This window comes from Nannospalax galili, unplaced genomic scaffold (assembly GCF_000622305.1).
Source record: "Nannospalax galili isolate Female #2095 unplaced genomic scaffold, S.galili_v1.0 scaffold146, whole genome shotgun sequence".
Classification (NCBI taxonomy): Eukaryota; Metazoa; Chordata; class Mammalia; order Rodentia; family Spalacidae; genus Nannospalax; species Nannospalax galili.
Window position 1 is genome coordinate 5,508,982 of NW_008357929.1, and position 25,138 is coordinate 5,534,119.

General features: G+C 41.9%; 1 protein-coding gene across 1 annotated transcript; it reads left to right on the top strand.

Annotated features, from left to right (window-relative positions):
* The first annotated feature begins 319 nt into the window (after positions 1-319).
* LOC103752228 (myosin-2) lies at positions 320-24,727 on the top strand. The gene is made up of 41 exons (XM_008855962.1): positions 320-398; positions 501-539; positions 1,948-2,172; positions 2,274-2,417; positions 3,977-4,133; positions 5,194-5,221; positions 5,403-5,511; positions 5,602-5,694; positions 6,180-6,243; positions 6,367-6,465; positions 6,970-7,073; positions 7,534-7,672; positions 7,987-8,105; positions 8,185-8,334; positions 9,414-9,584; positions 9,672-9,981; positions 10,568-10,644; positions 11,969-12,056; positions 12,136-12,253; positions 13,338-13,461; positions 13,547-13,683; positions 15,219-15,474; positions 17,004-17,246; positions 17,357-17,533; positions 17,616-17,761; positions 17,842-17,932; positions 18,016-18,405; positions 19,008-19,134; positions 20,118-20,236; positions 20,379-20,575; positions 21,221-21,254; positions 21,915-22,064; positions 22,142-22,307; positions 22,412-22,536; positions 22,693-23,001; positions 23,086-23,289; positions 23,784-23,909; positions 23,995-24,165; positions 24,248-24,352; positions 24,465-24,560; positions 24,722-24,727. Exons 3-41 carry the CDS (start codon positions 1,969-1,971, stop codon positions 24,725-24,727), a joined length of 5,673 nt encoding a protein of 1,890 aa, XP_008854184.1. The 5' UTR covers positions 320-398; positions 501-539; positions 1,948-1,968.
* The last annotated feature ends 411 nt before the right edge of the window (positions 24,728-25,138 follow it).

Consider the following 25,138-nt stretch of genomic DNA (forward strand, 5'->3'; position numbering starts at 1 on the left):
AAGGCCAAAAAGAAGTTCTAAGAACAGCCAGGTATCCTGGCTCCCTGGCTACTGTCTTTATCCACCAGCCCAAATCTTCCTTTCAGATCATCTTCTCAAATTATCCATAGGAGATTTGTCCACATACTCAATAAGAAAAATATTTCTAATTATATCCAACCATTCTTAATATGAATGAGAATTATGCAGGGACGCTCGATTGCCAAGAGGATTTTTGCCAAACAATTCCTTTTGACTTAAGAAAGAAGAGGCAGCTGCATTGTTTCCATAACTATCCATATAAAAGAGTCCCAGAACGAAGCTGACTCGTCCTGCTTTAAAAAGCTCCAAGGTAAGTGGGAGCAGGACCGGCTTTCCAGAAGGACACTGACCACATCGCCTGGGCTGCTCTGGTCCTGGTACTGCTGCCTCTGCTGTCTCCCACTTCATGTCTGTGAATTCTGTTGCAAGTGGGACTTTAATTTTCAATTAATCAAGTACTTTGCTTTTTTCTTGTACAGGACCCTTTGCTTCCCAATTGCATCTTTTCATTTGCTAAGGTAAGGTTTGGACTAACCAGTCCCTAGAGGTGTGATACAGAGCCTCTGGGATGGCTTTCTGTCACTTAGCAACCTTTGAGAAAGTGCTTGTCTCAGGAAATACTAACAACTGCATTTAAGGACAAGGGGCTGGATTGGGAGGGAAGACTTTCAGACTTTCTTTTGTGACTTGAGCCTTGGGGGGTGACATTGAGCAAGTGCACAATTTTAAACAGAAGATTATTTTGTCTCTGTAAGAAAAAAATATTGGCACTAAGACTCTTGGGAAAAACTCAAATCTGGTGAAAATATATTTACATATAATATCTTATTATTATATTATATATTTATTTAGTAACCATGATCCCTAACAAATAAGAAAGGAAATACTTAGAACAATGGTTCCTTTAAGTTTCTTATTGATCTTATAAAAAGTCACATTATGGGATGCCAAATGCAACACAAAACCCTATTCCAAGGGCTGCAAATTAAACATGCTGAAAGTCTTGAGTGTGGAATAGAGGTGGTCATCAACCTTACTACCACATGGTGCATTTCTAAGGAGGGAGACTGGGAGAACCTAAACTGAGCTCCTAGGCTTTAATCCTGTGATAAGCACAGCATGGTTCCTTGTCGGCCTTGCATTGTTCTCTTACTCAGGTACCCAGGAGCAGCTCTGAGAGCAACCCGGTCTCACATTCCTTACAGGGAAGTTTAGAACAAAAGGAGTTCTGTTATTTAGAAGGGGGATTGTGGCTTTATCCTTCAGGAGTTTAACTAGAGTACAAAGACATCATGTTGGAATGACTCTACCAGGAATCCAACCAAAAGGGAAAAAGCTAAACAAAATTAAAATCCTCCCAAACCACTTTGGGCTGAATAGCTAAAAGAGGAAATAAAGTCGTCTTACTTTATAGGGCCAGACCACTGTGTGATGTCAGAATAAATGACATTTTATATGTAAATGGTAGCTTGAACTTTTCAAATTACTACTTAGTTGTCATTTTAACAGTTTTTTGAAGTATCATTACCTTATTCCAAGGGCTGCAAATTAAACAAGACAGATATTATAATCCCTGTTGAAAAGATGGAGTCGGTGAGGCTCAAAATGATCAAGTGTCTTACCCAAGGTCATATAGTACTTGGCAGCAGCATTCTACCCATAGCCCATTTTCCTGGCTGGAATGCTAGTCTTGGAGGATGGGAGGAGATCCTGGATGTAAAGTCCTCAGCACAGGGCTGGGTTCACTGTGAGCTGATGCATTTTTGTTCTTGAGATGTTTGTGGTGGTAACTCTAGTCTGGTGGCAGTGGACCTGCCTGTTTTAACTGCAATCTGTGACTGGGCCCCTGAAATATACCAATCTAAAAATGTGCTGGCACACCAGGCAGTGTGGGGTCTCTATCATGAAATGCTTTATCCCCTTTAGGACCTGTGAGTTCAAGCAGCCATGAGTTCAGACTCAGAAATGGCTGTTTTCGGGGAGGCTGCTCCTTACCTCCGAAAGTCTGAAAAGGAGCGCATTGAGGCCCAGAATAGGCCTTTTGATGCCAAGACATCGGTCTTTGTGGCGGAGCCCAAGGAATCGTTTGTCAAAGGAACCATTCAGAGCAGGGATGCTGGGAAAGTGACCGTGAAAACTGAAGCGGGAGCAGTGAGTACACACCGGGAGCCGCATCTCTCCTGCCGCGTTGCTCTGCACTTGGGGGGCTTGGGACACACTTCACGCCAATGCTTATCTTTCCTGATTACCAGACCCTGACGGTGAAGGAAGACCAGATTTACCCCATGAACCCTCCCAAGTACGACAAAATCGAAGACATGGCCATGATGACCCACCTGCACGAGCCCGCTGTGCTGTACAACCTCAAAGAGCGCTATGCAGCCTGGATGATCTACGTGAGTGACCCCTGCCCGGGGTCTTGGTCATCATCACCATGTGCCCTAAAAGCCTATGGCTCTCATTGCGGCACAAATGAGTCACAGTTAGTGACTAGTCACCAGCAGTCACTAATATCATGACTAGTTACAAGGCTCATTATTGTGGCTGTTAGGTGTAGCCGGATAGCAGCTGGGTCCTCTCTCAGCTAAGGCAAGGGAAGGACACTGTCTGTGTCTGGTATGCATATTTGATCAACATCTTCCCTTCCCTCTCTATTCCTGTTGCAGATTCATCCCAAGGAAGGAAAAGATAAACAGATTTAACATTTAAAAATATGTTTAGGGATCAAATTTCACAAGTCTCTACCAACCAAGAGTAGTGCTTTGGGTCTGTATGTTCTGGTCTTTTCACCTGTGAAATGAATGCAGCTTCCACAGGCAGACTTGAGTGTTTCTGTCGTCTCTGCATTCACATAGACCTTATTTTTCCTGATCATTAATTCACATCCACACCTACACTGACTGGGAATTTTGTAAGAGACACAATCTTATTTATGTTTTACTCACATTGCTTTGCAGGGTCTTGGCATAATATACATTCAATAAACATTTAGAACTGGCATTCAGCTGGGCAATCCCATGTAGACATACCTGCTGTTTATGCTCAGTGGCCATTTTAATTGGTTGGTGCTTGTCCTGAACCAACTGTCAAACATCTTTTAAATCCTTATATTCTAATCATGATGCATTTGTTTGCTCTCTTGTTTCTTCATAATCTAAAAACATTTGTGTCTTTTTGAGATAGGGTCTCCTTATAGTCCTAGTTGGCATGGAACTCCTGAGATCTATTTGCCTCTGCCTCCCAAGTGCTGTGATTAAAGGCGTGCACCACCACATTCGGCTTATGTTTTACTTAAAAAATATTTCATTTATTTTTATTTTATGTGTACGAGTGTTTTGCCAGCATGAATGTAAGTGTACCCTCTGCGTGCAGTGCCCAAGTAGGCCAGAAGAGGGGGTTAGATCTCCTAAAACTGGAGTTTGGACCATGTGAGTTCTGGGAACCAAACCCAAGTCCTCTGCAAGAGCAGCCAGTGCTCTTAACCATCTCTAGAGTGCCATCTCTCCAGCTCCCATGTCTGCTTTTTAAAGGCCTTTATCATGCTGTCTTAAAATTTACTGAAGTTCCTAAATCTCTCCCTTGTGTTGAACAAATTTGTGTCTAATTTATGTTCTTATAAATTAGCATTATCTTAATTCTGCAGAAGAAATATATTTCTGTTTCTTCAAATAGTATAAATGTTTCATCACACATTTAAAAACAAATGACCAACATTGCTTTGGAGTTCCTACTATGTGTAAATCACTGTGACAAGTCCCACCGGAAACAGGAAGGACTGTGCCTTGGTCCCTTCACTCAAAGATGTTGCTATCTGCCAATTAGTTTTCACGCTGATACCTAGAAAAAATGTAGAGTGCTCTCCAAAAGTGCTCTTTTTTGTTAAAATCCAATTACCAAGTGAGTTGTGCAAATAAGAAAGGCCTTTGAGTAGTTGTTCTGTTCTTTCCTTACGCAGACCTACTCGGGCCTCTTCTGCGTCACCGTCAACCCCTACAAGTGGCTGCCGGTGTACAACCCCGAGGTGGTGGGGGCCTATCGAGGCAAAAAGCGCCAGGAGGCCCCGCCCCACATCTTCTCCATCTCTGACAACGCCTATCAGTTCATGTTGACTGGTAAGTGACCTGGATGCTTCGTATGTGCATATTCTTCAACACAGCAGGCCCATAGAAAAGAATCTATAATCAATTTCATCACACCTTTTGAAATGTTCCCCTTTCACTGAGGCCAGTATACTGGTGAGATTGTCTAGAATGGTTAATGATTTCTCAAATGTTTAAAGGTAACAGAGCTTGTCTGTGGTTAGATTTTTGAATGATTTAGAAAGTTGAGTAATTTTGAGAAGAAATACAAGCATCCATATGTAGGTACACACACACATGCATACACAGCTACAACCACATACAAATTGGATCTCTGTTACTATGAGGCAAAAAACTGAAGAGTGAAGTTTGCTTCTCAACATCATAAACTATGACCTGGGGAACATATGCTATTACCTTTGCCAGAACCATCCAGAACGGGCTTCAGATTTTAAGATACAACTGATATCAGGCCAGGTACACTGTGAATCTACCTCCTGTCATGTTGTTTGGCTCAGCTAGGTTGATACTATACACTGTGGCACCTTCAGAAATGGCTTACAGAATGATTAGACAGTACAACATTCACATGAGTTCTTGTTGTCCCTTAGAAACAAAACAAAACCACAAGTGTTTCCAAAGCTCTCACCTTTGCCACCCTTGTTATACCTCACACACCAAAACATTTCCAATGTCCAATTCTCATTACTCCTTTCACTCACAGTAGGTATGTCATTAACTTAAATTGTCGTCAAAATGTGCTAGAAAAGCCAGGTACACTTTTGATATTTAATAAGTGCTAGAGCATTAAAAAGCAAGCCATGTGCCTCTGGAAGACACAGCCAGTGGTCATCCTTTATACTGAGGCGTCCAAGAAATTTCGTCATCACAGGATTTTTTCCCCTTGAACAAAATGTTTCTGTGGCGATATGAGTTGTGGTGTTCAGTTGAAATGGATGCATGTGTGCACTAGGCACTAAGGAAAGACTAGTAAGCTTGTGCCAAGAAATAGTAAATTCATTCCCTTTTACATTTCTTGCCATTTATAAATGGGTAAGAGAATAGTATTAAATGCCTGCAATTTCTTTTATAGATCGGGAGAACCAGTCAATCCTGATCACGTAAGTAGATTTTTGTGCTTTTTTTTTTTTTTTTTTTTTTTTTTCTTATTTTTAAAGATCGGGAGAACCAGTGAATCCTGATTACGTAATTAGATTTTTGTGCTTTTTTTTTTTTTTTTTTTTTGATGACTGTGGTAGCTGCTAGGTTTGGGGCCCTTTTTGATATGTTTTGATTTGGCAGTGGAGAATCCGGTGCTGGGAAGACTGTGAACACCAAGCGTGTCATCCAGTACTTTGCAACAATTGCAGTTACTGGGGACAAGAAGAAGGAGGAATCTGGCAAAATGCAGGTGAGCCTGATTGTCACAGTCAGAATTCAGGCTCTGCTGGGGCAGGACATCCCTGAGCCCCAGATTCAGTGACTACTCTTTCCTTTGCAGGGGACTCTGGAAGATCAAATCATCAGCGCCAACCCCCTGCTGGAGGCCTTTGGCAATGCCAAGACTGTGAGGAATGACAACTCCTCCCGCTTCGTAAGTCACTTGTACACTGTAATGGCCTGTGCACTGGCCAAAATTGATGGGATGCTTGTGACACATTCTCTGAATGGTTTATTCACGTTATGTTACACTGTGTGGTTTTCTTTGGCTTATTGCATGGGTTGAAAGCTCTGACTTAAAGGATCTATGATTCTTTCTGGAGTTCTTTCTATTTAATTTTTAGTTGACACCAATTGAAATATTCATGGGATATAATGTGATGTTTTAATAGATGTATACATTATGGAATAATTAATTCAAGCTAATTATACATCATCACCTCACATGCTCATATTCATAAACTCTTAAATCAAAGTTAAAATTCTTCCACTTACAAACTAGGAGATAGGCATTTTCAGCCCTGACGTAAATAGCCCCGACTTGATTTAAATGAAAGCAGTAGCATTTCAAGTGTTTTGAATTTTTCAAAGATTTGATGTTATTGCAAGCAAAGTGGTAATGTTAGTTTTCCTTTCAAGGGTAAATTTATCAGGATCCATTTTGGCACTACAGGGAAGCTGGCCTCTGCAGACATTGAGACATGTAAGTGTTCATATAGCATGAGAGCCATTTCTGCACCTAGGACCTCTACAGTTGACCAAGAATCAAATATGTGTGCTGTGTCCAACTTTACAGTTTTCCTGCTTATGGTCTGATTTCTTCCAGATCTGCTAGAGAAGTCACGCGTCACTTTCCAGCTCAAGGCTGAAAGGAGTTACCATATTTTCTATCAGATCACATCAAACAAGAAACCAGAACTAATTGGCAAGTGATGTCATAATTCTGTTAAATGGCCACACCATCAGCTGTCAGTGCACTGCAGCCCAAGCTCGATGTCTGAACTTTCTGAGTTTGTTAAAATTGATACTTGCTTATTAAAAACTGAAAATGCTTCCTCCAATTTCTACTACTATAAACTAACCTTTCTACTTGAAGACATTTAACTGACTTCCAATTCTGAATTTTAAATAGCTACCACTATAATGACTATACTTATAGATTTCCCATACGGGTTTATATTTTGAAAATTTCATACATATATATAATTTGCTGTCTTGTAAGATGTTTAAAAACTAGGAAATGATAGGGGATACCATGACATCAACTTCAAGGTAATTAGGTGGCACTAAATATCCTTTAAGTTTCCCTTCAGTATCCATCAATCATCTTTCAGCCAAGCATCATAGTGGTCATAGAATTTGTCCATAAATCTCTTGCTTTGATGAAAATGGTGACTGAGTTCATATTTGCTCTGTTCCCTGTACTTAGAGATGCTGCTGATCACCACAAACCCATATGACTACCCATTTGTCAGCCAAGGGGAGATCAGTGTGGCCAGCATTGATGATCAGGAAGAACTGATGGCTACAGATGTAAGTGGCACACAGAGCAATGGGAATGACTCTGCTGGGTCAGATAAGCATTCACTCTCCAGAGGAAACAGCAAAGAAAGAGTCAAGGGTGATGAGCACACATGGACCCCTGGAGTCAAATGCTCTCCTGAAACAGCATTCTGAAGATTCATCACCTCAGAGTCTGCCAAACTCTTTGTTGAAGTCTAGGTGAAACCTCTCGAAACAAGTGTCTTAAGTTGATTGTGCTTGTTTCTGAGTTTGCTTTTGAAATGTCAAACAATACATACCCACCAGTGCGCAGCTTGTTTTGGCCTTTGCTTGAGTGCCCCTTTCCACTCCATTGCTGAGGGGGAATCCTTGCCCTCCAGTAGTGCTGGTGGAGGTCTCCTCAGTTTGACCAGCTCATCAAGAATGGGAATGTGAGCCGTAAGTACCAACTGCAGATCATAACCTAATATCCTTTCTGTTCTGTTGGCAGAGCGCTATTGATATTTTGGGCTTTACTAATGATGAAAAGGTCTCCATCTATAAGCTCACAGGGGGTGTGATGCATTATGGGAACATGAAGTTCAAGCAAAAACAGAGAGAGGAGCAAGCCGAACCAGATGGCACTGAAGGTACCACCAGCAACATCTACCTGACTTCATGTTTGATTTGAAACTCACATTCTTAACTTGTTATCCTGAGTTTTCCTCAGCAAGGCAAGCTCTCCTTTTAGAGTAGAACTTTAAAGGGTACTTAAATAATGCACTGTGTAAAGCATGAACATTCTTTTGGCTACTCAAGGTCTTGAACTTAGTGAAACACAGACAAGACTATTTTAAAAAGATCTACTAAAACTGCACAAAAATGTATGAAGCTTAATTACTATTTATCTAAGAAAATGGGCTTCTTTGGGCCCTAACAACATTGTGTCTACTCTTCCTTTCAGTTGCTGACAAGGCGGCCTATCTCCAGGGTCTGAACTCTGCTGACCTGCTCAAAGCACTCTGCTACCCCAGGGTCAAGGTCGGCAATGAATTTGTCACCAAAGGCCAGACTGTAGAGCAGGTAAACACTAATTTAAATTCACTACCAGAGATAAAAGCATTTTACAGACTTCATGTAACTTCAGGTGTTCTTTTTCTAGGTGACCAACGCAGTGGGTGCCCTGGCCAAGGCCGTCTACGAGAAGATGTTCCTGTGGATGGTCACCCGCATCAACCAGCAGCTGGACACCAAGCAGCCCAGACAGTACTTCATCGGGGTCTTGGACATCGCTGGCTTTGAGATCTTTGATGTGAGTTGCTAGTTGATTGGTGAAGGATTTTTATAACAATGAAAATATTAATAAGAAATAATTTGTGACTATGATGACTCTTTCTTGCCACCGTCAGTTATAGGAAGACTTAAAGGAGATTATTTTGATGGGTACTGATCATTTCCTGTAATAAATGAAAGCGATGCATGTAATAAGGGCTCTTCAATCACTGTAAGAGCCAGAAGGAGCTATACTGTGGAAAGGGAATGGCTCAAAAACTCCTACAAAGTAAGGGAAACTGATGTGAAATATCACATCAAGCCTTACCAATATATAATACACTTTGAATATATAGGGCAGAAATCACTAGGAAATACTTAGGGAGAAAATAAAGGCTAAAAGGCTTAATAATTCAGAATAATCAATAAATTATCTTTTAATGCTTGTTCATGTCATATCATGAAATAAAAATTTCTATTTGATTATGAAGTACATTTTCCTTCTTAGAGCTTTTTAAAAGTTTATCTTCTTTCTGATTATTATAGGCAAAGTTGGTTATTACAGAAAATACAGGAAAGCAAGGGTAAAGATTCCATGTAATTCTACTAACTATATCTAGGTAGTGTTGACATGTGGGTAAGGCCTTTAAAAATATAAATGTGTGCTATAATACTATATGTAATTTTGGGGTATCTTGTTTATTGTTTCTATTTCTCATTAAAGAACAATTATTGTTCACTTGAACTGTTGATCATAGTTGATGCAATGCAGGCCCAAACCAACTTTTCATGGATTGTAAATTTGCAAGTTGGCTCTTTGGTGAGTCCTCTGGAAAATGTAGAAGATAACTGGAATGATAGGTAGCTAACTAGTAATGAAGGAAAATATGACTAAACTTAAGCAAATCCAAAAAAAAGAATATTGATACTAAAATTTTCTATAAAATAGCAACAAACAGTAGCTTGGACATGCCCTCAAAACTTTCCATACTTTTTACTTTTTGTTGCAAAGGAAACTCTCCAGTCCACTGATTCTGACAATATCATCTAAAGGGTCTTTTTTAAAAAATAAAATATCCAGTTAGTTTTAGGGAGAAGTAAACACATCTCTTTATTTAGTTCAACAGCCTGGAGCAGCTGTGCATCAACTTCACCAACGAGAAACTGCAACAGTTCTTCAACCACCACATGTTCGTGCTGGAGCAGGAGGAGTACAAGAAGGAAGGCATCGAGTGGACGTTCATTGACTTCGGGATGGACCTGGCCGCCTGCATCGAGCTCATTGAGAAGGTATCCTAGTCCACCTGTCTGTGCCCCCTTCCCATGGACTCTACTGCTTGTGTTTACCCAGATGCCTCTGCCTTGCCTTAAATCCAGCCAATGGGCATCTTCTCCATCCTGGAAGAGGAGTGCATGTTCCCCAAGGCGACAGACACCTCCTTCAAGAACAAGCTGTATGAACAACACATTGGAAAGTCTGCCAACTTCCAGAAGCCCAAGGTTGTCAAAGGCAAGGCCGAGGCCCACTTCTCCCTGATTCACTACGCGGGCACCGTGGACTACAACATCACTGGCTGGTTGGACAAAAACAAGGACCCCCTGAATGAGACCGTGGTGGGGCTATACCAGAAGTCTTCATTGAAAACACTAGCTTACCTATTCTCTGGGGCTCAAACTGCTGAAGCAGGTAATGCTTCCAAGCCTTAGCTTTTCTGTAGCTATTACAAGAAGTGATGTTAGATTGAGGTTGGTAGAATCATAGGCCAGGCAGAAGAGTGCAGGCCAAATCCCTCATTCCTCTAAGCATTGACTAGTAGGCTGCTCTATACACTGTGGCTCAGCACTCTTACAGGGGCCTTGTTACAATGGCCAGAGAGGAACTATCAGGCTTTCAAGCAATGAAAAGCTTAGGCTTCTGCAGCTCTCTCCTCCTTCTTCCACTATAGTAAGTGTAAAGGATCTGGGGATATTAAGGACAGCATAGTGACTAACTTGCACCTCTCAATGTTGATTTTTTAAAGTTAGTGTGTTATCAAATACTTTAGTATTAGGAAGCCCATCTCTTCATAGTGAGGTGACTGTTCTTCCATCACTTGCCAATGGACAAAGAATTCAGAAAAGTGGGTGGGAACTTAGTTGAAAAATGAGATTCAGTAGGTACCAATAGAGTTGAGGAATGTCTCCCCTGAGCATGGAAAAACAGAAATCAACAAAATATAACCTTGTTGACTTAAAGCTATATTTGAGTGACACTCCCTCTTTTCTTCCTCCAGAGGCCAGCGGTGGGGCTGCCAAGAAAGGTGGTAAGAAGAAGGGATCTTCTTTCCAGACCGTGTCTGCCCTTTTCAGAGTAAGAAAAAAGTGTTCTCAACACTTCCAAGGCTTTGGGAATTTAGTTCTAGAAGTCCAAGGTCTTCTTACCCAGAGACATTTGAAAGGATATTAATGATATTAGTGACTTCTGTTGATCTGAATTCACAGAGGTTTAAATTATTCAGAAATTACCTTACTTTTCATGCTAAATGAAATAATGAAGAATTTGTTATAGGAAATCTTACAGAACCTAATGATCTAGTAGGGTCAGGACAAGGAGGAAGGGCATGTACAGAAAGGTTTAAAGGGATCAGTAAGACTAACAGAGATGCCAGTTGTGGTGGTATGCCCCTGTAATGCCTGCATCTGGGAGCCAGAGGCAAGAGGATCAAAAACTCAAGGCCAGTCTGGGTCACATGGTAAAAATATAGCTTAAAAAAAGCCCAAAACAAACTAAACTCAAACCGAAACAAGCGAAAAAGATTGATGAAACTCAGCAGTTAACCCATAAAGAATCTAATATTGTATTCTTGCTACTAGTCCAAACAATTTTCAACTATAAGTGGTAAAGTTATTCCATTGTTTATAGAGCTGGAAATGGGGAGCTATACGAAAAACAGTCTAAACAGTACAGAATTGCATTTCCTCATTGGAGAACTATGGAGTTCAGTAGAAGACAGAGTGACCAGAGTATGGGATGGCAATGGCCTTGTGGATATCTTTGGGTGGCCAAGGACCAGGGTAGACAGCAGGATTATGCTGACATAAGGTGCAAATAAGCACGTCAGGCTTCTTTATATGAGACCCTCCTGCCAACAAGAAAGCAGAGAGATAGATGGAGGAAGAAACTATAGCTCAGGAGAAGCATTAAAGATATTTCTTCCCTTAAATGAAAACTAGCCATCCTGGGCTAGGGAGGTGGCTTAGTCAGTAAAGATATGAGTTCAGCTCAATACCTATATAAAAAGCCAGGTGGAGTGGCATGCACTCAGGCCTTAATCCCAGCTACAGGGAGATGGGAGGTAGAGGTAGGCAGATCCCTGGCAGATCCAGACCAGCTAGCCTTGGCCTATGTGGTGAAATTCCAGGCCAATACTAAAAGGTGGAAGGTACCTGAGGACAGACATCCAAGGTCGTCCTTTGACTTCTTTTAGAGCTCTGTGCACCTGTGTACAGACACACACACACACACACACACACACACACACACACACACAAGCAAAGCAGGCATTAAAATGAAAAGAAGAGAAAACTGGCCATCCAGTCACTCAACTCATCCACAGAGAGTAATTTTACAGCATCACCAATTGCTCATAACTGTGGGGATAGTCTGAGATCACAAGAGTTTTCTGATCTTACAGGAGAATTTGAACAAGCTGATGACCAACCTCAGGAGTACCCACCCTCATTTCGTGAGGTGCATCATCCCCAATGAAACTAAGACCCCTGGTAAGAAGCTCTAGATGATAGCGTGATGGCCACACTTCCTTTGTTTTGTTCTGCTGTGAAATAAACATGTATTTTCTAGGTGCCATGGAGCACGAGCTTGTCCTGCACCAGCTGAGGTGTAACGGTGTGCTGGAAGGCATCCGCATCTGTAGGAAAGGATTCCCAAGCAGGATCCTGTATGCAGACTTCAAGCAGAGGTCAGACTCTCCTAATCACATCATAACTTGATGTTCAGCATGAACAAAAAATTTAATATATACAAAAAAATTTAGTGAAAAGTATGCCTCTGTTTGTTATTTTTAATTTGCCACAAAAGGACCAAAGACTCTGAGTCCTATACCACTTTTAAAAGATGCTACATGTTAATTACTATGCAGAATTTTCACAGGATTTACCAAGATTCTGGCTTAGCTCTTAGATGTGTACCCTAACTTCATCAATTAGGAGAGCTACCCTTTTCACTACTTAAACTGTATTAATTACCTCATTTAATCCACCAATGCACAATCAAGGTAAATATATATTATCATGTCTTCATTTTCTAGACAAAGGAACTAGAGCTCAGAAATGTAAAATTATTTGCCCAAAGTCACAGTTAATAAGTGGCTGAGTTAGGAATTCTCCCATGCATGCCTAGCTACACATAAGTCATTTTCTTGTTTCATTTGATTTCATTTGTCTCTCACAGACTAGCTTCCCAGTGTTCCCTGCAATAAGAGGGAAATGTCATGGTAACGACTCCTTCAATAGTTCTTTTTTCTCCTCTCCAATAAGCCAATCTTAAGAAACAAGGAAGAGTCCTGGGTGGCAGCTGCAGGGCACTGGTCTCCCCTACATCTAGGTCTGGTTGAGTTGCCAGAACAGCAGTGCTCATGATCCAAGTCCCCACACCCCCTGTTAAATTTGATCTTAGGCAATAGGATAATTTGCCATACCTGAAGGATCTTCTACTCTAGTCATTGATGATAATAAAAGCATCTTTCTTGGATCCAGGACCTTTCTTAAAAAGCAAATTTATCAAACAAAGATAGCACATTACATCGAATACGTCATATACCTTTCAATGTGGATAAGTTTATATAATCCTTTCCTGAAATCAGAGTCTGATAAAATAGGACAATTGCAATTATAAGAGAAAGAAAAATGGAATAAAAATTGATAGCCAATAGGCTGAACATCCATGCAACAATGGATATTTTTAAAAGCTCTGAGTTTTAAATAAATCATTTAGCATTTGGCTATTGTTTGTTCACCAGTAAACCAGGACACTTACTTTAACAGATACAAGGTATTGAACGCAAGTGCAATCCCTGAGGGACAGTATATCGACAGCAAGAAGGCTTCTGAGAAGCTCCTTGGATCCATCGACATTGACCACACTCAGTATAAATTTGGCCACACTAAGGTAATGCTCTCTAAATCCAACCTGATGCTTTCCAGCCCCTTTGAACCCTCTGTGGATTCTGATCTGCAATATTGCCCATGCACAGGTCTTTTTCAAAGCTGGTCTTCTGGGGCTCCTAGAGGAGATGAGAGATGACAAGTTGGCCCAGCTGATTACCCGAACCCAGGCCATGTGCAGAGGGTTCTTGGCAAGAGTGGAGTACCAGAAGATGGTGGAGAGAAGGTATACAAATGTCCATTTTATTCACATCTTGCATCTTCAAAACTACACTTGAGGTGGCTTATGGTTTTAGGACTTAGCTGTGATAGAACACCAAGGTAAGGAATAAATAAGAGTCCTACAAGAGGTAGAGAAGAATGTGAGGCCCGTCACCATGGAATATATTCTTGAGTGTTTGAGTGAAAAGTTAAGAAGTATAAAGTGTCCGTAGTTCTTTATCTATTATGAGAAAATGGACCACTGAGCAAACAGAGATGAATTTTTGCCCTAATAATTAGTTCTGATATAAATTTATTGGACAGATCATTAAACAAGGGACCTTAGAATGCATAGAATTTTCAGAAAATGTTTTTAAATTTTTTTTATTTTTTAAAATTTTGTATGTATGAGTGTATTGCCTGCATGTATGTCAGTGCACCAATGTTGGAGTTCAGAAGAGGGTGTTGGATCCCCTGGAACTGGAGCTAAGGACAGTTGTTAGCCACCATGTGGGGGCTGGGAATCGAACCCAGGTTCTCTGCAAGAGCAGCCAGTGCTCTTAACTGCTGAGCCATCTCTCCAGCCCCAGAAAATGGTTTTATAAAGAATCTAAAACTATTTCTTCAATCTGATCATTTCTATTATCAGACTATCATGATTTAAAATATTAAGGGCATTTGTGAAAAACTCTTCACAGTAATTTACTATGATGTCATCAAGGGAATTGACTTCCCGGTGACCTAACTTGATGCAGGGGAAGAACTGAAAGATAGAGCCAGATGTCTCAAGAGTAGTAACGAAGGACGCAGTTTACATTGCCACCTGTGGTGCATTCACACTGGCGAATACGTGTATAAATAAATGAATAAGCTATATGAGACCATTTTTGTCACCTGCAATTACAATTAAATTTTACATCATGTCTTATCTCTTTAAGTGACAAACTTTGATCATGGCCACTGTATTGTATTTGAATAACTACATACGATGGTCCATAATTTTCAAATAATTTAGATTATGGTGAATGTTGCATTATGAGGTAGAATGCAAAATTCACATGAAACTAAAGTCTAAAACTAGAGATTATCAAAAAGATTCTGACTTTTTAACTCTGATACCCGGCATCCATGAAGGGCCATGTTCCTTCCCACCACCCTATGCTGTCTTTGTAAGAATATTTCAAGTGGGATGAGCAAGAATACATTCCAAAGGGCAGTCCTTGATTTGTGCCATCACCATCTTCTTCAATCCTATTAAAAATGCAAACTTTTAGGTCCTCCTCAAATTCTCTGAATCTAAATCTCTGGAAGTGGAATCTAGAAATCAGTGCTTTTAAACAAGCTCTGCAGGTGATTCTTAGTCATGCCAAGGTCTGAAAAGCAATGATGTAGAGAGATGGGTGACTACCAAGTTCTTGATGATCACTACAAAATATAATTTCTCTACTTTGCAAGTTTGAAAGCAAATGAGGAACCAGACTAGGGTGGGGGGGTAGAACCTCCAACTCTCGCTGTCAAGATTTAATCTCATTTCATCATCCACACAATACCTAATTTCAGGGAGTCCATCTTCTGCATCCAGTACAACATCCGAGCCTTCATGAACGTCAAGCACTGGCCCTGGATGAAACTCTTCTTTAAGATCAAACCTCTGCTGAAAAGTGCAGAGACTGAGAAGGAGATGGCCACCATGAAGGAAGAGTTCCAGAAGACCAAAGATGAGCTCTCCAAGTCAGAGGCAAAGAGGAAGGAGCTGGAGGAAAAGATGGTATCACTGTTGAAAGAGAAAAATGACTTGCAACTCCAAGTTCAGGCTGTAAGTTGGACCCTATTCTAGGTATCACTAATTGGATGCCTGTGTTGGAGCACTGGCCATGATAAGTGAGCTGTGCAGTTAGCAGAGGAACACTCATTGTGGAGACAAGGTTCTCTCACTGCCCAATAAACACTCCCAAAGTGGTGCCATGACAACAAAGTAGAACTGTCTACATTCTTGCTTCTACACAGTTTCATCAAACTATAGGGCTTATGGCTTCTTTTCAGTTTGATTGAAGATGGTCCTTGAAGGGATTTTAACAAAACAATCCCAAATAAAATATTAAGAGGAGAGCAGCATGGAGAGACCCCACCCCCCCTTACCCCAGAAACCTCCTGGAACAACTTGATGCCTATGGGTCTTAAATTATGATATGGACAGATGACAAGTGGCAGTGTTCTACAGCAAATTTCATTGAGTTATTGTTTGTTATTACTCTTGATAACTCCTATCTGCTCTTTCTAATTCATCTCCATGGTCAGTGGCTTATTGTGTCACACCCATAATTCTGTGTTAGGACCCAGCTGTTGTGCCTTCTCCCAACTTTCATTCCATCTAACCTACTCATTGCTCACTCCTGGGCCACCCACCTTACAGCTACTTCCATCTACCTGGAAATGTAATTTATAAGGCTATCTTTCATTTGGGTTGAACCAAATTGGTCTGATATAATTTACTCATCACAGAACATATATTTTTTTTCTGTTAAGATTAGTCTCCGCTGTCAAGTTTGGGCAGTTATAATAACTCTTACAAGCTTAAAGAAAGGCGCCTTTTTTCTGCATCCTTCAAATATGTCCCCAACCCTTTCCTGTTCTCCCCAGACACTTATTCAGAACCTGTACACATGTCTGAATTCACTGCAGGGATCACACTACAGTCTCTTACGCATTAAAAAACTGTAGATAAAAAACTGGAAGATATATGTTCCATGTTTCTCATTTTCTGCCCTCCCCACTCCCTTTAAGTGGAAACAGCACACTGCAAGGAATTTTTTTATTACTCTATGCCTCAGCTTGAATTTAGAGCATCTTAACTGGATCATTCTCTAGTATTACAAAGAAAATATTTCAGTGGCAGCAACATCTTAGATTTTCCCTGCAAGAACTTTTCCCCATTTACCTCCTGCTACTTTCCATAATAAGTTGATTTCTATAAACCCCAATCTTACCTGCCTCTCAAGGCCTAACTTGAAAACTATCTCTTCATAAAATCATCTCAGACCCAACTTGTTTAATATCTAATATCATGAATTGCTTTCTATATTAATGGTAGCTTTTAAGAGACAGGCATTCTCATTTACTTTAAAATGCACTCTCCCAAAGGAACAGGATAACAGCCAGTACGTTTTTCTTTTCCCATATATAGAAAATGTATGCATGTAGTAGGTGGCTCATGAAGCCACAGCCTGTGAAGACATAAATAAGTGAACATTAAAAAAAATCCAGCAGACCAATTGGAAGAGGCAATCTTATCATGCCAATATATTTCAGTCATTCTTCTCAATTTTGATTGTGTTGCAACTCCAGGAAGCTGAAGGTTTGGCTGATGCAGAGGAAAGGTGCGACCAGCTGATCAAAACCAAAATCCAGCTGGAGGCCAAAATCAAGGAGGTGACTGAGAGAGCTGAGGACGAGGAAGAGATCAACGCCGAGCTGACGGCCAAGAAGAGGAAGCTGGAGGATGAGTGTTCAGAACTGAAGAAAGACATCGATGACCTTGAGCTGACCCTGGCCAAGGTTGAGAAGGAGAAGCACGCCACAGAGAACAAGGTATAAATATATACATGGAACGTTTATCACTCTTTAAAATTATGAAACAAAACATAGAACTAAATCTACTAAAATATAACATTTAATGCAAAGCTTATTTGTTTCCTAAGGTCAAAAACCTCACTGAGGAGATGGCAGGCCTGGACGAGACCATCGCCAAGCTGACCAAGGAGAAGAAGGCCCTCCAAGAGGCCCACCAGCAGACCCTGGATGACCTGCAGGCAGAGGAGGACAAAGTCAATACCCTGACCAAGGCCAAAATCAAGCTTGAACAGCAAGTGGATGATGTGAGTCTTGCATTATCAAGGAAATGGTTTTCTTCTAAAGGAAACTGAGCATTCCTTCTGACTCAACACTATTTGCATTTAGCTTGAAGGGTCATTGGAGCAAGAAAAGAAACTTCGCATGGACCTAGAAAGGGCCAAGAGGAAACTTGAGGGTGACTTGAAGTTAGCCCAGGAATCCATCATGGACATTGAGAATGAGAAACAGCAGCTTGATGAAAGGCTCAAAAAGTGAGTATGAAAGAGCTGCTTAGGGGTCAGCGGCATGTGGGATAGGAACTAAATTGTGATCCTTTGTTTCTTTTTTTAAGAAAAGAGTTTGAAATGAGCAATCTGCAGAGCAAGATTGAAGATGAGCAGGCCCTTGGGATTCAATTACAGAAGAAGATTAAGGAGCTGCAAGTAAGTAGATGGTTTCCATCAGTCGGACTCTGGAAAAAATGACCAGCACCAGAAGCTGAGCCTGTTTTTCCCACCGTTCCCAGGCCCGCATCGAGGAGCTGGAGGAGGAAATCGAGGCAGAGCGGGCCTCCAGGGCCAAAGCCGAGAAGCAGCGCTCTGACCTCTCCCGGGAACTGGAGGAGATCAGCGAGCGGCTGGAAGAAGCCGGCGGGGCCACCTCAGCCCAGATCGAGATGAACAAGAAGCGGGAGGCCGAGTTCCAGAAGATGCGCAGGGACCTGGAGGAGGCCACCCTGCAGCACGAGGCCACGGCAGCCACGCTTCGGAAGAAGCACGCGGACAGCGTGGCGGAGCTTGGGGAGCAGATCGACAACCTGCAGCGGGTCAAGCAGAAGCTGGAGAAGGAGAAGAGCGAGATGAAGATGGAGATCGATGACCTTGCCAGTAATGTAGAGACAGTCTCTAAGGCCAAGGTATAAAATATTTGGTAACTGACATTAGTGACATTAATCCACATACCTGCTTGCACAGGGCACTTTATACTCATTCAGTCATTTCTTAACTGCAGTGATATAGAAAGGTGAACAGGGAACTGGTCAATCTTTTTAGTATTTCCATTTAACATGCAGAAGGCATAGAATTCAAAGAAGCCACGGTCATGAGTCCATCACACTGTTAGTAAGCAACTTGAGCATACCAGCTGTAGTCTCCAGGTCTCCAACTGGAGGATACAGGTGTCCCATATTTTCTATTCTATGAGAAGGTTTTAGCATTTGTAAAGGCAATGACATATTTTTCAAAATGCTTTTAGAAAATAGACCATATAATTCTTACAGAATCATAAAATTAGAATCTAATATTCAAATTGTTCTATTAATGTTGCACATGGCATCATGATTTTCACTCAATAAAAGGGAAATTTTTTTTGTTTCTATCACATTACACACAGGATAATTGGACTTATGTAGAAAACCAAATGTTGTAATTTTCTTTCCTTTGCAGAGAAATTCTCTACAACAATGAGCAGTGTCTCTGGCAAAGTCTCCATTCTCCTCCCTCACTGTTCCTCTTGCAGGGAAACCTGGAGAAGATGTGCCGCACTCTAGAGGACCAATTGAGCGAGCTGAAATCAAAGGAGGAGGAGCAGCAGCGACTGATCAATGACCTGACGTCGCAGCGGGGACGCTTGCAGACAGAATCTGGTAATGCTCCTGCCTTCTCTGGTGCCTAAGACTCAAGATGAGGTAGCTAAGAACAAATGATTTGGTAATGTGAGAGCCTAATAAAAGCATCTGAGAGCAACAGGGTGATTCATCAGAAGGCTCAAGAGAGGTCATGACTCGCTCAAGCTCTGCTCCTGAAAGGCCTTAAGAATCTATTCATAGAGGGAAGACTGGGATCAGGGGTCACTTTAGTGTCAGTCCAAGGTTTCTATCTCAGGCCATATTTTTTGTTATTATTGTTGCTGTTGCTTCTTTGCGGTGCTGGGCATCAAACCCAGGGCCTCACACGTGCTAAGCAAGTACTCTGCCTTCCAGCTAAGCCTATGCCCTACATTTCTTTTTATGTCAATATGAACTAAATTCCTGAATGGAATAATGGGCAGCCCCATATCTCAAAAGTCTATGGATGGCCAGCAAGGTAGGCTCGGGAGTAAAGGCACTTACCTCGAAAGCCTGGAACCTGAGCTCTGTTCCCAGAAGCCACATAAAGGTAGAAGGAGAGAATTGGCTCTCCAAACAACAAAGTTGTGCCCTTGCACCGTGGCACATGCCAACCTACATATGCACACACACACACACACACACACAAGCACATACCCATACACACACACACATGCACACATGCACACACACAATCTATGGAACTATAACTGTGTAGAAGTAGATATTTTAGATCTTCATTTTGACAGTCATCACAAGACTTTGCATAATGTCATATAAGCTTAAAAGAGCTAGTTTATGAAGAAGAAAAAAGAATTTAAGCTGTTTTTATTCATTTGGATTGATATGCATGTTTCATTGAAAACTCAGAAATTTGACACTGAGCATGAAGGTGTCAATAGAAGGCTCAGTCACCTGAACTCTCAATTTGGAGAGCCAAGAGTTAAATTTATTTCTAAAATAGCTTTGCAGAATTTTTTCTTTACTTAGAAAACAACAGTGGCATTTATTTTGTCCACCAGGTGAATTTTCACGCCAGCTTGATGAAAAAGAAGCTCTGGTGTCCCAGTTATCAAGGGGTAAACAAGCATTTACTCAACAGATTGAAGAATTAAAGAGACAACTTGAAGAGGAAGTAAAGGTGACTATTAGTTAAAGACTGATGGCTGGATTTTTCTGCCATGAGTTGACTATAAAAGGACTCAGTCACACCAACTTTAAAGGGATTTGAAATGTAAGAATTAGTTATATAGCCAGTAACATAAAGGTGTAACTCTCCATAGGCCAAGAACGCACTGGCCCACGCCCTGCAGTCCTCTCGCCACGACTGTGACCTGCTGCGGGAGCAGTACGAGGAGGAGCAGGAATCCAAGGCCGAGATGCAGAGGGCGCTGTCCAAGGCCAACAGCGAGGTGGCCCAGTGGAGGACCAAATATGAGACAGATGCCATCCAGCGCACCGAGGAGCTGGAGGAGGCAAAGTATGTACACAGTAGGGAAAGAACATGCAAGAAGGTTGACACATTCATGCCACCACATTACTAAGTAGCTTCTATTTGCCAGCGACTATCAGGTCCATTGAATAATTCCTGAGTAAAGCAAATGTACGGCTCCTGCTCTACTAGTTTAAAGTCTAGTAAGGAAACAAAGAATAACACACAACTACAAATTACATAGCTTGCAGCTGTTTGCCAGCTGCACCAAGCTCATTGATGCCTCTGTACTGGCTGATCCCTCCATCTGGAACAATCCTTGCTGATCTCCCACTGGCTCACTCTGACTTTGCCTTAGTGAGACCTTCCCTGAATAGTGATAATAGTTGCCCATCGATTCTGTATTTTATTTCTCTTCATTGCATTTATATCTGAAAGACATTATTTTATGCTTTTTCAGGCCCGATGCTTATTGATCTCTCTTACTGGTTTGTTAAGCTTCACGAAGCAGGGAACTTTCTTGCCACATTCATTGTTGTGCTTTTGGTGTCTGGCCCCCAAGAGGAGCTCACTGATTTTTGTTGAATGAATGAGTGAATCACATTAATATGAAACTTTCACTACTCTTCCATGTGGTAATAGTTCATATTTTTATATGGTTACTTCTCCCTAAAAATTGATATAATCTTCAAGGAAGAAGCTGGCTCAGCGTCTGCAAGCTGCCGAGGAACACGTAGAAGCTGTGAACGCCAAATGCGCTTCTCTTGAGAAGACGAAGCAGCGGCTGCAGAACGAGGTGGAGGACCTCATGATTGATGTGGAGAGATCTAACGCTGCCTGTGCAGCGCTTGATAAGAAGCAAAGGAACTTCGACAAGGTATTCCAGTTTCCTCTGCAGTGCTTAGTGTGTACTTAGCTGTCACCTGCTGTCTTCACTGTGCCTCAGCCAAACCACCTGAGCCACATCCTCAGCTCAGCAGCTCTCCTTCCACTGGTCAGAGGCTGTGTGTGAGGGATCCTGGAATTTCTTATTTCTTCTCATTCATAATTATTTTCCAATACATGATCCAACAGAGTTTCTTGAACAGGTGGCTCTCAGCCCATCAAACTTCTTCCATTACCTTTCTTTACCATTCCTTGCTGTTCAGATCCTGGCAGAATGGAAACAGAAGTATGAGGAAACCCATGCTGAACTTGAAGCCTCTCAAAAGGAGTCACGCTCTCTGAGCACAGAACTCTTCAAGATTAAGAATGCTTATGAGGAATCCTTAGACCAACTTGAAACCTTGAAACGGGAGAATAAGAACTTGCAACGTGAGTACATTTCCCGTCCTTTTAAACAAATGATTTAAAAAAATGCTTTTCCGCTCTATACAAATTTGCCGAGGAACACGTAGAAGCTGTGAACGCCAAATGCGCTTCTCTTGAGAAGACGAAGCAGCGGCTGCAGAACGAGGTGGAGGACCTCATGCTGGACGTGGAGAGGACCAACGCCGCCTGCGCAGCCCTGGACAAAAAGCAAAGGAACTTCGATAAGGTGACTCCCAAGGCATCCTCTGCTAGCCGCAGCTCTCTCTTTCCTTTACAGCAGCTAACTGCTCTTGGTGTTTCCAGATCTTGGCAGAATGGAAGCAGAAGTATGAGGAAACACATGCTGAGCTCGAAGCTTCCCAGAAGGAGGCCCGCTCCCTCGGCACCGAGCTCTTCAAAATGAAGAACGCCTATGAGGAATCCCTGGATCAGCTGGAAACCCTGAAGCGGGAGAATAAGAACCTACAGCGTGAGTCCCTCCCCTCAACATTATTCACAACTTTGAGGAATCTCTTTTAGGCAGTGGTGTCTTTCCCCCCCAAATTCTTATCTGTCCTTTACTGCTCTAAACAGAGGAGATTTCTGACCTCACGGAACAGATTGCAGAAGGAGGAAAACGTATCCACGAACTGGAGAAAATAAAGAAACAGGTGGAACAAGAAAAGTGTGAACTGCAGGCTGCTTTAGAAGAAGCAGAGGTATGGCCAAACTGTGCATGATTAACAAATACATTCAGAAAAGAATTAAGTCCATCTAGAGATTAAGTGAAAAGATGCACAGCACAAAATTATCTGCATACAGAAATACTTTGGGATGATTTTTTTTTTCTAACATCACCTCTTGCCCTATTTAAGGCATCTCTGGAACACGAAGAGGGAAAGATCCTGCGCATCCAGCTTGAGCTGAACCAAGTCAAGTCTGAAATCGACAGGAAGATTGCTGAGAAGGACGAGGAGATCGACCAGCTCAAGAGAAACCACATCAGAGTCGTGGAATCCATGCAGAGCACGCTGGACGCAGAGATCAGGAGCAGGAACGACGCCATCAGGATCAAGAAGAAGATGGAGGGAGACCTCAACGAGATGGAAATCCAGCTGAACCACGCCAACCGCATGGCTGCCGAGGCCCTGAGGAACTACAGGAACACCCAGGGCATCCTCAAGGTAGGTGGTGCCTAGAGGTAGTCCTAGATGAAGGGGGCGATTCGGCTTGAGAACGTGGTGTCTCATTGACTGTTTAATGCACAGGACACCCAGCTGCACCTGGATGATGCTCTCCGGGGCCAGGAGGACCTGAAGGAGCAGCTGGCCATGGTTGAGCGCAGAGCCAACCTGCTGCAGGCTGAGATTGAGGAGCTGAGGGCCACGCTGGAGCAGACGGAGAGGAGCAGGAAGATCGCAGAGCAGGAGCTGCTGGACGCCAGCGAGCGGGTGCAGCTCCTCCACACCCAGGTGGGATTTAGCACAGAGACCTCCCAGCAGAAATGTTGGTGTGTCTCAAAATATATAAGCCTGAATCTTCCTATGACAGCCAGGTTTTGGACTTCTGCCAAATTTCATTGTGTTACTGAGAAGCCTTTTGCTCTTTTGTATTAACAATTATTGATTTACTTCCTAGAATATTCTAAGGTTGTCCTATACTCTGTTGACTTTTATCACCCACATTGATATTTTTACTGTGAAGAAACTGAATTTTACAAACATCTCTTATAATTTTATCCATGTGGATGATGGTCTTGGTAAATGACAGTTATAAAATTATAGGGCTATTTAGTCTACTTATAACACACTTGAAGATACTGAATATTAACATTTCTGTTTGTATTATATTACATAACAAAATTATTTAATATTGAAGATCATTTCTTACAAATTTTTATTTTAATTTTTCAAGAAATGACTCCTGCTAAGTACTCTGATAAGTTGTATAACTTAATTTTAACCAGAACACCAGCCTGATCAACACCAAGAAGAAGCTGGAGACAGACATCTCCCAAATCCAGGGAGAGATGGAGGACATTGTCCAGGAAGCCCGCAACGCAGAGGAGAAGGCCAAGAAGGCCATCACCGATGTGAGCAGAGGCACTCGGAGGTGGGAAACCCAAGCTCCACTGAGCCCTGTCAGCTCCTAACCAACTCTGTCCTACCGCTCACCAGGCAGCCATGATGGCAGAGGAGCTGAAGAAGGAGCAGGCCACCGGCGCCCACCTGGAGCGGATGAAGAAGAACATGGAGCAGACGGTGAAGGACCTGCAGCTCCGCCTGGATGAGGCCGAGCAGCTGGCGCTGAAGGGAGGCAAGAAGCAGATCCAGAAGCTGGAGGCCAGGGTGAGTCCCCGGTATTTGTCCATTTCCATCTGTTTCTGAAGCCTCACTGGATCGAAGCTCTTAAGAGCCTACCTATTTGCAGGTGCGTGAGCTGGAGGGCGAGGTTGAGAGCGAGCAGAAGCGTAACGTTGAGGCTGTCAAAGGTCTGCGCAAACACGAGAGGCGAGTGAAGGAGCTCACTTACCAGGTACATGGTTCCTACCAGCTCAGCACTCTTCCAAATGTGTGCAGGACAGTCAACACTATGATGCCATGCGCTTTGGAGGTGATGATGCCCTGTGATTTTTATAATCTTTCAGACAGAAGAAGATCGAAAAAATATTCTCAGGCTTCAGGATTTGGTGGATAAACTTCAGGCAAAAGTGAAATCTTACAAGAGACAAGCTGAAGAGGCTGTAAGTATCCTTAGGGCAGGGGACAGGGTCCTTGGATTAAGAAAAGCTAGTAAACAATTAGATTTGCTGCTCATTAAGTCAATGAGATACGGGCTTTACGAAGACTACGTGCTTAAGGGCTTTGTACATCTTTTGTTCTTTTTGCTTATTGTTTCTGGTAGCAATGATTTTTAAAAGTAAAAATCCAGCCTACAAGAAACATTAAAACAACAACAAAAAAAACCCAGCAACAATACAGGCTGTATTCCCTGGCTGTGTGTGATGAAGTGCCAAGGAGATGAGAGAATATTGGCCAAAATCTCCAAATACCTAGCTGTTAAAAGCAAAGTTGAGAAAATAACTCTTGAGCTAAAATAGATTATTGAATAATTATTTATCGATTATAAATAAAATTACAATGAAGATGCTACTTTTACAAGTGTATTAAATACAGCCAAAGACTGCTTTGGGGGCTAATTAATTGCTTCATAGGATTTTAGCATCAATCAAAAATAAAAATAAGTGAATACATTCATATTCAACCTAGGTATTATAAATAACAATGGAAGCAAGAAATTCTGTTAAAATAAAGGTAGAAA